Below are 13,753 nucleotides of genomic sequence, written 5' to 3' on the forward strand. Positions count from 1 at the left end.
TACTATACAGCGTCTTTGCTGTTTCAGAGACGTAGAATATAAACAAAGTTTCAATCATCTTGAGACCGGCTACCTTTTTTGGCCAAGAAATTAAGGGGCGCACGCCAGACGGTGGTAGTAATCTCGCCGACACACATGGCTTTTATTGCCCCTTTGCATAGAAGAGCTCTAGAATTACCGATTGACACAAGATTGGTACAGTGGAGGGCGCAACAACGCACAAGTGAGGAGTGTTTACTGGGCGCGATATGTATTACGAAAGCAGACCAAGGATATGATTGAAAAGTTATCAAAAGAAACGAGCTAAAAAAGATGATTTACATGGACAACAGCCATAGAATCATCAGGACTGCATCAGCAGCTCCTCGTTTCCATCTCCAAAAAGACGATGCAACTGGGAGAGTGATGCGAGAAAGGTACGTAAAAATGGAACGCGCTCGTCTATGAACGATGCATCAAAGAAGGGTAGAATAAAACCACAAACAACACGTGATTAATGCGAAATCAACATGCTTCATCCACACTCATTCCTCTCCCTTCACCATCGAGTCACGCCTTTGCCTTTGCTGGTGCTCTTGCCCGCAACCAGCGGCGGAAAGTCCTGGCTCGCTTCGGAAAACACCTCTCTGCCACGGCGGGCACTCTGCGCCTGCTGCTCCTCTGCCTGCATGCTGAGGCTGAGGGCAAACGCCAAGTCCGCATCAACATCGGCAGCGGTACCGTGCGCGGATGCATGCCCAGAGGCCGAGGAAGGTCCAGCCGCGTCGGCCATGCCGTTGGGTATGACGCGCGGGGACGGGGTTGACGTTGTCGACGAGCTTTGACGTCGGCTGCCGCCCTTCTTCTTGCCACCCTTGGCCTTGGCCTTGTAGGTAATGGCAAACTCAAACTCGTCGGCGCTGCTGCGCCGGTGTGGGGACTGCCCGCGGTCATTGACGCCTTCGAGGAGCGACAGACGAATGGCTTGCTGGATTTGTTCCTCGTACTCATCTTCGTCGTCGGTAGTCTGATTCTGCTGTAGAGGGCTAGATTCGATAAAGCTGGCCTCGGGCGTTGTCGCGTCCGCGGTACTGTGGCTCGTCGTCGAAGCCGTGTCTCCACCAGTAGTGTCGGCGGCGGAGTCACTGGCTCGGCGCACCTCGTCTGCCAAGAAGCTTTCCTCGGAGACCATCTGCATGTATTCGAGCGCTTCTTGCTCAGTGAGGTCGCCGAGTGCCCCCACACCAAAGCGCCTTTGCAGGCGGGATTGCTCCCGAGCACGGTGCGCATTTTCGTAGCGCAATTCTTCCTCTTCTTCCAGGATGTAGCCAGAGACATTGCTGCCAAACCTACGACTCGCAGCGCGGCCTTGAGCATCCGGATGTCGCAGACGTCTCTTACGACCTGGCGCGGTACCCTTGGAGCTGTACGACCAGTAGCGCATGAAAGCACCAAACGACACCACTCCGCGGAGTATTGTTGGGTCAGAGTCCAGGACAATAGCTCCCACAGCATTGTAGTGAGCAGCAGTCAGAGTAGGATTCATAGTCATCATATAGCGTGGGACGCGGCCGTTTGATCGAGCGTTGAGAGTGCGAATGGGCTCCGCTGTTGAGGCAAGCGGATCCCAGGCTTGAACAAGACCATCGCTGCCGCCGTGGACTAGATACAGTGCGGAAGCTGCAACGCAGGAGATGGATGGCGACTCTGTTTGAATGACGCGACATGGCTGAACCTTCTCGGGTCGAATTTCTCTGGCATTCCATACAAGAACGGCGCCAGAGCTCGTACCCACGGTGAGGAAGCGAGCTCTACGGCCAGGAATTTCTTGGACCTCTCGTTCGCCGTCTGCGCCATTGGGCACGAGGCTTTCATCGGCAGTATGCAAAGGATCCTCGCTGAGAGTAAGTGTAGCAAAAGCCGAGTTGTCCAAGGCGCTGGAGGTGATGACGTCACTACCGATTCCCTTGAGCTGGAAAGAGACAGCCCGCCACTCATCCATAGGCGCAGATAGAGCCTTTGGCGAGTGAGGCGTAGGCGGTGGGGATCTTGGGGACTGCGGCTCCGGAGTGCTCTGTACGCCAGCCTGACCAAAGAGGGACGAGGGAATAGCCGGTGCAGATTTGACGGCACCAAAAGCCAACGGTCGCTGAGCAGTGGTTGATCTGCAGAACCTGGTGATGCAAGCTTTCTCGCCACGCCCGCAGTCAATGACAAAAATGCCTTCACCCGCCTCTTGGCCATCGTCATTTGCAAAGTCAACCTCAAGTTTGCGTTGCATATCCCAGCCTTCGCAGACATTGAGGAAATGGTCTGGCTGATAGCGCATAAACGTCTCGATTTCTCGGGCCTCGGCGGCGATTTGGCTGTCGCTCAAGTCCATGGCATTGGACGGGGTTCTGGGCGAATAGGTGCCGCGAATAGCATTGAGATCTAGCTCGTCTGGGCGGGTAGATCTGCGCGTTTCTTCGACCAGGTGCCAATAGGCTGAGCGTCCAGCGAGCCAGGCATTGACGAGAGCATTGCCCGCAGACTGTTGGGGCGGCACAGGTTTCGGGGTCTCTGTAAGAAAAAAGACCTCTCCAAGCGCGTTCAAAGCCACAGCCCAGACTCTGCGTGAGAGTCGACGGCGAACAGCGTAGTTGTCGTCTACCTTGATAGAGATAATCGGGACGCCAGGGCTGAGGACCCAGCGCGCAGTCATGTCGCCGTAAGCATACCTCGGACCGCTCGGATCAGATCCGAGGGAGTAGGCAGTGACGACACCAAGAGTAGAGCCAACCAACATGCCGCACATAGCTGAAGTGGTGGCCGGAACAGCAGAGGACTTTGCAATCCAGACGCTACTGATGGCGTCGATGATTTCCGGGATGCGAGGAATGTCAGGTCGTCGCTGCTCAGCCTCCGGCTCAGAGCCGAGGTAGCGACCTGCAATTTCATTGACGCTGCGGAAGTAGGCACGGCCACCCGGGAAGCCCTCGCCGGCGATGACGCCGTAGAGCTGACTAACGTCCATGCTGTTGTCTGTGGCTGCAGGACCGTCACCTAGACCATAAGGTTCGAGACCAGGCGTGACCTCTTCGATCTGGGCAGAAGAGTGGCTGTCCTTGAGACCCCAACTTTCAATCTTGCCAGTAGTAGGGTCGCTCAGGGTGGCCACACCCACGGTACCAGAGCCCTGGATTGCGCGCGGAGACTTTTTGCCGTTCTCGAACACGGCGTGAATGTTGGTGATCAGCCAAGGGAGCTTCGAGTTGTAAGTCAACACAGCACTCGACTTCTTGCCCAACTGGCTGGCGCGCATGGACGAGCCGATAGCACCAGCAGCGGTGTTTGGCTTGCCTTTGCCCAGACTTCGAATAAGTCTAGTTCGGAAGACATACTCGCTTCGCCAGGTAGCGAGCGGAGTCAGCCTACCAAAGTAGCGCGTCTCGGAGCGCACAATGTCAGAGGACGGCTCAGACCAAAAGTCGGCAGAGGCTTTCATGAACTTTTCTTCGAGGCTCACATGGCCCGGGAAGTAGCGTAAAAAGGCCAAGCGCCAAATGTGCGGGGTGGTAGCCAGCACATAAAAGCGCTTGGAGACGAGTGCAACGGCACTGTGCGAGTCTGGGTGCAGATGAGACAGGATGGTGGTCAGGATCTCTGTGTCAAGGTTAGAATTGAGGCATTCAAAAATTGGCCCGATTGGAGCGCATGAACGGGGCGGCGGGGAGGCGTTGCTAACCATTTGGGATGTCTGTCAAGAGAGTCCCTCCGGGTTCTCCGGCGGAGCGTTTGACGACCTTGAAGCCCAGCGCCTGCCTAGGGGTAGGCGGAGTCAGCGCGTTCTCGTAGTCGGCGATCCTCTGGCCAGGGGCTGAGGCGAGGAGTTTGCTGTGACGACTGCCTTTGGCACTGCGGAGCCTCAATCCACGCAGCTTCTCGTCGAGGCGGTCGACATCGACGCCATCGTCGGCCGAGTCGCGTCGACAAGAGGGCGACGAGGAGGAGCGGCTGCTGGAGGAGGCGGCAGAATGCACTCGGTAGAGACCGATGGGTTCGTGTTGAATGGGGCCATGTTGGGAGCTGGAGGATGGGGTGTTGGCGTTGTTTGGGGGTTGGTTCGATTCTAGTGTCGCGATGGGCTCTCGGGGCATATAGTTAAAGGTATGAGACGGGGGAGTAGTTGGACGGGCTGTGCACTATTGTCTTTGCACAGTCGGGAGAGCAGAGCGATGGACTCGGCGGCTGGGGGGTTCGGGAACGGCTACGGTCTTTTCTGCGATGGGAAAAGACGCGACGAGTCTGCTGAGCGCAACGGGAGAGGAGATTATTTCGTGATTGGTGAGTCAGTTGGAGGATGGCGATGGGAAAGAGAGACTTAAAAGGAGCACAACATGCAGGTACTAGTTATATGGCGCGTCCCACTATGGCAGGTACATCGCCCCCCGTGGCAAATTGCAGACCAAGCAAGTACCTTGTCTACCGCTTGTGCCGACATTAAACCGGTATCATCTGTTTGATCGGGCCATGACGCACGACACGCTCCATCATCATCGCGCTACCAAACGAATCACTCTGCAGACATGCTTATCCGTGGGCCGAAGGCACTGACGATTCACTCCACGGCATGTCCTGCACGGACGTCATGATAGGTTCGACCTGCTCTGCGAAACTCGCAGCGCCAAAAACGGCACATTCCCGCCGGCGGGGCCAGCACCACAGCGTGTCGCGACATGCACCAGCCGTTGGTGGAATCGGCATCTGAACCCCGCGGCGGGGTGCCAGCCATCATCACCAGATGCGTCCTCATGATCTGTTTACATCCGTCTTGATTTCGTTGCATATTCTAGACTCCAACCCGCCTGTGATCGAGTACGTGCAAAGGCGTGTCATCTCCCATGCATGTATGCTTCCTCGCAGACAATTGGACTCGGAGGATCAAGGGCCTACTCAGTCACGCAAAGTCGGGACCACACAACATCGGTTATGTTACTTTCCCGATCAAGACGAAACCACAATGCGCCTTGTGGTGACAGTAAACTTGCACGTGTATGCGGTGTTATGTGCAACGCTAGACCCCAATACATCGTTCAAGGTCCTCACGGATGCATCTGTTGGATACACATGGCAATGCTCCCCCAAGATTTACGTCATTGCATCTCTCACTGTTTTCCAATATGCAAAGACTGACTCAAATTGCCTTTCCGCTCCTTTAAAAACGAGCCTAATAATTATGCCGCCTTGCGCCCAATATTCGCCTTTCAGGGCTCTGCGGAGAAGGCTGCTGGGAAGGCTGTTGATGAACTTCAAGAGAAAACAAGTGCCGTTGTGTCTGAGATCCTAAGAATCTCAATGAATAGTTGATTTTTGGTCTAGTTGATAATATCGCTAGTCGAAATATATCACAGTGACTGAACATTTCCTCCTTGCAGAGCCCACAACATCGTACCAGACAGCCTGCCGAACAGCGGCGGTTGACGCCGTTCTCGGGACCGACAAACAGACACTCCATAGAAGCGCCGTATTTACGGTATGATGCTCTCATCTCACCCGTGATACCTTTCATCTCCCATAGTAAACTCTCTGCGCCTATGGCCGACGGCGCTATTGGGTTCGGTGTTTAGGCTACGGAGCGGTGATAGTGCGCTAACTCCATCCAGTCCAGCATCAACGGCGAAATGCTCGACTCTCAGTCTATCGACGCGCTGCAAAAGCAGCACCATGAACAGCGAGAACTTGCTTTCTAATTTGATCAACGCGATCTCACCTCGGCGGCTTTCCAGATTCGTAGTCCACGCCCGCTGATTCATTTTGGAACCGGGCGCCTGGGAATTCGGTGAGTATTCAAAAGTACATAAGATGATCGTAGTTCGACAACATGGCACAAGACAGATTAATCACATCAATTCACCATTCTAAATAAAATTATACATTGCATACCTCTCCTACAGCGCATCTCTAGACTACATCGAAAATGACGGGGTCCAAGACTGTTGTTATTACCGGCGCAACCCGCGGCATAGGCTACGAGACGGCCAAGGCCTTTCTCCAGTCCCCCAACTCGTACCACATCTTTCTTGGTGCCCGATCCCTTGCCAGCGGCGATAAAGCCGTTGCGCAGTTGAAGCTGGACTGTCCATCTGCTTCCAACACCATCGAGGTGCTACTGATTGATGTGGAATCCGACCAGTCCATCGAAAAGGCCGTCGAGACTGTCAAGAGCAGACGCGGCACGGTCGACATTCTCATCAATAATGCGGGTATGCAGATCTTTTATTTATTTTTCAAGGAACAGCAGCTAATACTGAAACCCCCAGGGGCCGCGTATGACTGGGACGCCGCCGACGGCAAGGTCTCCCTCCGCGCCTCCTTCACCAAGGCCTACGACACCAACGTGTCGGGCGCGCACGTCGTGACCTGGCACTTTGTGCCCCTGCTGCTGCCCTCACCCGACCCGCGCATCCTCTTTATCGCAGGTCTCTCGCAGCTGACGTCGGCCGCGACCAAGGACTATTTCCCCTCGGGCCCCGTGGCCGCTGGCTGGCCCAAGGCGGTGCCCTTTGAGACAATCGGCTACCGCTGCTCCAAGACGGCACTGAGCATGCTCATGCTCGACTGGCGCTGGAAGCTCCGCGAGGACGGCGTCCGCGTCTTCAGCGTCAGCCCGGGCTTCTGCGTCACGGGGCTCGGCAATCAGGGCGACGACAAGATGGCCGCCATGGGTGCGCAGCGCACGGCGAAGCAGGGCGCAACAACGATTATCAGCGTAGCCGAGGGGCACAGAGACGGTGACATTGGTCAGATTATTGATGAGGACGGTTTCGTTCCGTGGTAGTTTACAACCCGGATCGTACCGTCGGAGTACGCCTGGACATCCTCGATGACTATTGAAAAGACGCAGTTGCTTCAAGGGTTGCCAATATGTACTGCTTACTCCATATCCATACATACATACAATTGAATTCACATTTGTTATTTTAAATATGCAGTGGATATAACTTGTTAAACGCTCGCTAGCTGGCGTATAATGTTTTCTTCGTTGACAGTATTTACAACTCGGTGATCAGTCTCGCCCCAGCACTTCAACTGAGGTTATGTAACCAGCATTCCTACTTTTTGATAAGTTTACGATGCGAACCTTAATCTCTGACAAAGACTCTTCCCTATTATGTCTATTTACTTTACTTGCCTTGTTTTACACGCACAAGTGATGCGGGAAATCATCCGGGTTCCAAACTCTGTTATTATGCGATCATGTTGCACAGGAGCCACAGATGCGGATACCAGAGACGTATACATAGCAAATACTTTGTGCAATTCGTGTTTGCTTTTACGCATCGCTCTCAGGCTTTCGAGTCTGCATTGCTGCTTACTAGAGACTTGTCACTTGTCGAGTCCAGAGAGATGCATGCATGTCTCCAGTGTCCTTATCTCTATGGTCTGCTGGCCATGAGTGATGTCTCCTCTTTCCACCGTAGCCTGCCAAATCGCCGCGGAACGAATGAGAAATGTCCCCGCTTTGCTTTGTCTCTTTGCCTTCCGCAGTGGAACAAGCTGTCGTGTCCCGACAGCTTGGGCAGCAACTTGCACTAAGACGATGCAGGGGTCGTGGGCTGAAAGTCGCAACAAAAAAAAATTGGCACACTCTGACTAGCGTAGTCGTGAGCGAAAGGCGGCCAGCGGAGAGAAGAAGAAAGTGGTCTGAGGAGCAGGAAATGATGCCGTCACCCATGTTCTGGAACACTGGATGAGGAACTCTAATATATCACCATCCCATGTTATGCGGAGAGTCCGACAGGGGAGCGTCCCGCTAAACGACTGGTACAGCTTCGTACTGAGTGTATGTCAGGTTCAGCTTGGCTTGTACTTTTAGCTGCGCTGCGGTTCCAGAGGGACGGGACAGCACCTCCAATACCTGCTCCCTTCCCGGTAGGCCGGTAGGCCGGTAGCAGGAAGCTTCTTCCGCAGGCTAACTAGTCATGCCGGCGAAACTAGTTGCTGCAATGCAAAGCACAAGCCTAATTGCCTCTGTTTTTTTCCTTCTTTCTTTTTTTTTTTTCGTGGGGCTGGCGCGTTGTAAACTCACTGGTACAAAGTGAAAAATACACCGCTCCGCTTGGGCACTGCGCAATGTCGGGCCCGACCCGGCGGCACGGGCCAGGGTCCTCCTCCTTGCTTGGGAAAAAGCAAGTCAATGTCGAGCGGTTGAACGGCAGTGGTACAAACAAACGCAATAATAAAACTGGCAGTGTCATGGCAGAATGTGGATACGCCAGCGTGGCATACGGTACCACGCATCATCGCAAGCCACGGTACCAAGTGCTTGGGAGGGAAACATGGGTGACCAACTCGGCAGAGAGGAACAGGAAGTTCGCATATCTTGGTTGCCAGTCCTTGAGAAATGAACAATCGTCCGTGTCTTTCTTTCCCTAAATCTCATCTTGCTAGCAGTCTGACGTACCTAATAGTCAGGCATGGCAGGCACTCAAGGACCTTTTTTTGGAGGTGTCGCATCCAGATGATCGCTGGCATCCCAGGCACACCAGGCCCTTTCCCGGAGCTTCTGGAGCAGGGTGGTCCCCGAAAGGCATCCATATATGCAAGCCACTTGTGCCAGGTCTTGGGTAGTCTGGTGTGACAAGCGATAGATTTCTGGCTCGGTATTACTTTGACAGGAAAGTATTGAGGCGATCTGCTGTCTTTGGCTTCCTGGGGCGAAAGCAGCATGCATAGGCACGTACGTTTTCCTAACAGGCCGCACGAGAAGAATAGCCTCCACGATGTCGGAATGGTGTGTCCCGATGAGACCCGGCGGAGGCGGCGGAGCGGCGACCAACTAGAGGTGCTGCCAGAATTGCATCTGCGGCCGCACCACCGCCCATCCAATTCATGTCACTGGCCGCTACTGTACGGCCAGCCAAAGTGGCTTATAAAACCGTTGCACAAGCACACCATTAGAGGACAGATAGCCAAATAGCGTGTCAGTAAGACATAGCACTCGGGGGCTTTTGGGCCTTTGCTGGGTAATTGAGGTTACACAGCATGGGTGTTTCCAGCTAGTTGGCTGCGGCAGCGAAAGGCTGCATAGGTGTAATGACATGTCAGTTTCATCACCTGGTGTTTGCATTAATAAGGCAGCGGTAAGTGATTTGGCTCATGATTTGCAGCCAGCAAGGCTGTCACTGGTATAGCAGCTGCTGGGGCACCAGGAGCCGTTTTGTCAACCTCGTTGCTTGCTGGCTGGCTGGTTTTTTTGGCCACTCGTGAACGTGGGGGCCTGCTTCTGAGGTGTGAGGTTACATTGCAGCGATGTCTCTGAACACAAGACATCGGCTGGAGAGCTAATGTTGAATGACACTGACTTAACTAGCAGTCATCATGCGAGTATTTGCAACATCATGAGATGGGCGCATGGGCCATGCAGCCCGGGAATTTGGAAACACGGTGACCTGATCAGCCAGCGTTCCAACGGTCGGTCCAAGACGGCGACAAGGTCACAAGCAGGTGGCAAAATGGGAGGCCCGGTCCCTTCATCAGTGGGGCCGTGAGGTAAATAGTGGCTGAACCAAAAGGGAGGCGGCTGCAGCGGTAGGTTGATAATATTCTCCTGATGCTTCATATTTGTGGTCTGGACGCTGAATGGGCCTGTCATGTTATAGAGAGAGTAACTCAGAACACGTTTTGGCTGCTGCGAGTGCTCCATATTTTGATCATGTTGTTTTGATGCCACAGCAATGCAGTCAAGATGAGGATACGCTATACGAATCACACAGACCGCTTACAGAAGAACTGTAGTCTGTAGACCACTTGTCAGTCGATCATTAAGTGAGACTTGGACACAAGGGCTACTGTGCCGCCCCCACGGTGAGCGGGCACGGGTAGACTAGTTGACTAGCGAAATAGGGGACCTGTTGCGTTGTGCCGTGCGACTTTGGACTCTGACGGCGGATCTGTGCGCGCTGCATCTATTTGGTTCAAGCTGTTGCCCGTCTTGTCAATGCAGTGCTTCTTCGGCGTGTTCAGATCCTGTCGTGCGCGCTGTTCCGAGGCGGTGGGTGGTGGGTGGTGGGAGGCACAGCGCTGGTAACACCAACGAGCAAGTCCCAGCGAGGATCCGCGACTCTTACAGTGTCTCCAGGTGATTCCGAGCGCTAATGTATGGCGATTTGGTGGCAGTTCGCTCGGAATTACCTTCAACCCACTGTAGATAGCAGTAGTACTCGGAAGTCAAGACAGCCGTTGAGGGTTCATGGACAGAGGCGGGTTGAATTCAAGGCCGTTTTCTCTCCGTTCCTTCGTCAGCATCTGTTGCTCGGGTTGGAGGCGCCTTGATGGCTGGCATTCCAGAGGCGTGCCGTGTGCATGTCTACCATCGCGAGACCTACGGATACTGTGGCCCAGCATGCATTGACTGGTTTCAGGTAACTAGTTGGCCTGCGAGGGCCACCGGGTCAGTTGGGAGATAGCCTCTTTGGTCCGTTTCCGAGCTCTCATGGCAGACAGCGACGAGGGACGGGAAAAGGGCTCGGTTCGGAGACTAGGTAGGAAAAGGACACGGCTGTCAGAGAGCGGAGTTTCTCTGTGTGGTTGATTATGTTCTTCTGTCCCTCGCTGGCATTTGGCTGGCATTTTTAACCCGCCACGGTGGTCCTACGGCCAACCCAGCGCTCTGGTCCGGCCGCTTGGACAAGCATGCGCGGGGCCGTGGCAGCGAACTGCAGCTAGGATCGAGATGGTGGGCCGGGCTGGAGCAGCAGTGGGCAGCGGTCCAGTGGGCGCTGGAGGAGAGGCGAGGAGCATGAGACGGGTCCACAGAGGCTGGCGCACAGGAGCAGCGAAAAAGAAAGAAACAGGCCGCTGAGGCGTGTGTCTGTGGCAGCGGCAAAAAGAGTGAGAGGCTGCAAGACAGACTGGTGGGTGTGCAAGCGTGGCCCACCGCCGTGGTAAGCTGGGCGGCCAGCGGTGGGACGGACCGAGTGGCGTGCATACCCAACTGAGGAGGACTGCAGGCAGGACACCAGCTGGCCAGTGAGGGGTCAGAAGAGAAAAGATGACGAGACGAGAATATGACGGGCGTTGGATGGCCGGACCCAGGAGCCTGGAAACAAGGTGGATGATGGAGGAGAAGGAGGGGAGGGCGTCTGGCGTGCAGGAGGGAAGTGGGAGAGGTGCTTGCTTGAGAGCAGGTGGACTCGGTGGTCCGTGAGCCATCTTTTTGTTTGCATTCCCAGTATCCGTACGTACCTTTTAAATTTTATGAAGCAATATTGAGTCGAGTGCCGGCCGCCCCCCATTGACCAGCTACAGGCCATCTGGTGTGCTTTGCTAATCCAGTCGGCACAGCACCCATGTCGCGGGCCTCCCGCCGTCATCTTGTTTCTCATCGTGTTTCTCGTCGTTTGCTGCCTAGCTACCCCAACGCAACCAATGTTATAGGCATTTTATAGTGCCGTAAACTCCCAGACACAGCGGTCCTGGTCTCTTCATCCCAGACACCTTTGACCACCATCACCCGCTTCCTCCATCCTCCATCCTCGCTGCATCTCGCATCCTCATTAATTGCCTGCCACACCACTTGCACGGCTCCGTGCTCTTCCTCATCACACCCTCCTCGCCTCCACACCCTTGTCTGTCGTCCATCTTTATTAATTAATCCCTACCTGTATCACAGATCAATCCGCCGCTGCACAACCAAACTACCAGTAAGTTAGCTTTGCTCCATCCACCGATAACCGACACCTTTTGTTTTAGCGCCAGACCATCCTCGCCCCCCAACATTGCTTCTTCCGCGTTTTCTTTATCATCTCCCCTCCACCCGCCCCTTGCGACCTTTTTTTTTTTGTCTCGCCTCATGCTACCTCTCTCCTCTTCAGAATCCAGCTTTGTGATTCCGCATACGGAAACAGTCTTTTGACCGCAATTATCTCCTCGTACTCGTCACGCAGCCTGTCCACTCACTCGCTCACTCTCACTCCCTCACCCACTTGCCCTACACACCTTGCACGCTGCATCACCACCAGTGCAAACGGAACTTCAGCAACCCGTCAACCTTTTCTCACGCCAGCATCAGCATAGAACCCGCAAATTTCTCAGATTTCTTGCATCCAACTTCGAGTTCCCGGCTCCATCATCTTTTACTTCTGCATTCCTGCCGCCTAGCACTATTCCTCAGGCACATTTCAACGCCGTATGCTGAGCTCGGGTCACCAAAACACTCCTCCTCCTGCACAATCCACAGTACTTGGACGCTATGAAGCTCTCGGCTACTGACTGCTCTGAGCCTTCTGGCTCCTCAAAGTGAGTTTCTCATCGTTGTCGCCCGCCTACAGTCCTCTGTCTATTTCTGTTGACTGGCCCATGGCACTGACACAACGCAGTCGTGGCGCCGAGGATCACATCTTCACAGTCTCAAAGCTGGAAATCGCCGAGCAGCGCGGCAGGGCCATTTCCACGCGCCTTGGCATGGACATTGAAACCTGGGAGATGAGGACAACGCAAGCCGGTGAAACGGTGCTCCGTCAAGATAAGCCACTCAGCCTCCGTGTGCGCTGGTACTGTCACCGCTGTGATGGCGACATCAACCCCAGAGGAACCTGCTCCAACTGCTCGCATACCCGCTGCAAGATATGTATTCGTCTGCACAGAGACCAAGATATCGATGACGATGTAGTTGGCAGACCAAACCGGCGCCACTACCCAAACGGCGACGAGGGTTACATTGTTCCCGATTCCGACTTGGCCGATGCTGGCCTTCACCTCCAAAGGCGCGGCAATCCTGGCAGCGCAGATCTGGTCCTCAGAAGGCCCCGTCTCCGAGTGAGACGCACTTGCCATGTCTGCCAGGCTGACTTCGCACAAGTCAGCCAGACCGTTTGCGACAAATGCGAGCATGTTCGCTGCACAGACTGCCCTCGAGACCCGTAAGTCCTCCAAATTAAGCATACTCCCAAATCTTTGGGTGGCGCTTGCCACTTGTCTGCTTGTCCCTCACAGGGGTCCCCGCGAATGTTCGGAGAGCTAACATGTAAGCAGACCGAAGCACAGCAAGTACCCATTCGGTTATCCCGGTGATGAATTTGGCCCCAACAGCATCCCCTACTACGAGTGCGTCAAATGTTGGACTTTGTACCCCCCGCATACAGATAACGGCACTCCATGCCGGAGGTGTGGCGAGGAGAAGTCCGACGACTCGCCCAGGGCTCAACCGCGCGCCGTTGACCCAGAGTGCGACCCAAACTTTCTGCTGAGACTCGAGGCAAAGCTGAACGAGCTCCAAGCACGAGGGGCTGATCCCTTTCTGGATCAAGAATAATTGATTGTTATCCGCTCGAGGTAGGGGGATTTTCAACACGAGCCACCGGTACAAACGATGGCGGAAATTTTCGGTCCCTATGAAAAGCGTGGCAGAGCCTTGTCTCTTTCCCTTTCAGCTCGCCCTGGCGCTTTCCATGTTTGATCACGATTGATGGGGGGGGGGGTTTTTTTCTTTTGAAAGATGAGAGCATATACGGCGCAATCGTACAGGAGCAAACTCAGCATTGTGCGGGGAGCCCAATTTTAACGATTTTTGACATTTATTAGATTTCGGGCGCAAGATCTGCAATTTTTATTGACGAACAGAAGCAGGCGCTGGGAGTTTGGGAAAAGCATTTTAGCATAACATTTATCATAGCGATTCAGCCATTTGAACAAGTATGTTTCTTTTACATTTCAATATACAAGCATCATGGATACATATACTGTTGTTTCTGGCCATTGCTCTGCATGATCGCACAAAAGAACGAATACG

The 13,753-nt window shown here is 54.2% G+C and overlaps 4 protein-coding genes across 4 annotated transcripts; 3 read left to right on the plus strand and 1 right to left on the minus strand.

The window, feature by feature from the left end:
- Positions 1-538: 538 nt before the first annotated feature.
- Positions 539-4,118, minus strand: LMH87_006704 (uncharacterized protein; the record flags this gene model as incomplete). Its single annotated transcript, XM_056204636.1, has 2 exons — positions 539-3,624; positions 3,707-4,118. The coding sequence occupies 2 exons, from the start codon at positions 4,116-4,118 to the stop codon at positions 539-541; spliced, it is 3,498 nt and encodes a 1,165-aa protein (XP_056059972.1).
- A 1,820-nt stretch (positions 4,119-5,938) lies between these two features.
- Positions 5,939-6,799, plus strand: LMH87_006705 (uncharacterized protein; the record flags this gene model as incomplete). The annotated part of the gene is made up of 2 exons (XM_056204637.1): positions 5,939-6,224; positions 6,282-6,799. The coding sequence occupies 2 exons, from the start codon at positions 5,939-5,941 to the stop codon at positions 6,797-6,799; spliced, it is 804 nt and encodes a 267-aa protein (XP_056059973.1).
- A 1,566-nt stretch (positions 6,800-8,365) lies between these two features.
- Positions 8,366-9,759, plus strand: LMH87_006706 (uncharacterized protein; the record flags this gene model as incomplete). The annotated part of the gene is made up of 6 exons (XM_056204638.1): positions 8,366-8,375; positions 8,433-8,588; positions 9,174-9,252; positions 9,338-9,435; positions 9,522-9,552; positions 9,624-9,759. 6 exons carry the CDS (start codon positions 8,366-8,368, stop codon positions 9,757-9,759), a joined length of 510 nt encoding a protein of 169 aa, XP_056059974.1.
- Positions 9,760-12,214: 2,455 nt separating this feature from the next.
- LMH87_006707 (uncharacterized protein) lies at positions 12,215-13,276 on the plus strand (the record flags this gene model as incomplete). The annotated part of the gene is made up of 4 exons (XM_056204639.1): positions 12,215-12,261; positions 12,342-12,884; positions 12,997-13,068; positions 13,129-13,276. The coding sequence occupies 4 exons, from the start codon at positions 12,215-12,217 to the stop codon at positions 13,274-13,276; spliced, it is 810 nt and encodes a 269-aa protein (XP_056059975.1).
- Positions 13,277-13,753: the final 477 nt, after the last annotated feature.

This window comes from Akanthomyces muscarius, chromosome 1, assembly GCF_028009165.1.
Source record: "Akanthomyces muscarius strain Ve6 chromosome 1, whole genome shotgun sequence".
NCBI lineage: Eukaryota > Fungi > Ascomycota > Sordariomycetes > Hypocreales > Cordycipitaceae > Akanthomyces > Akanthomyces muscarius.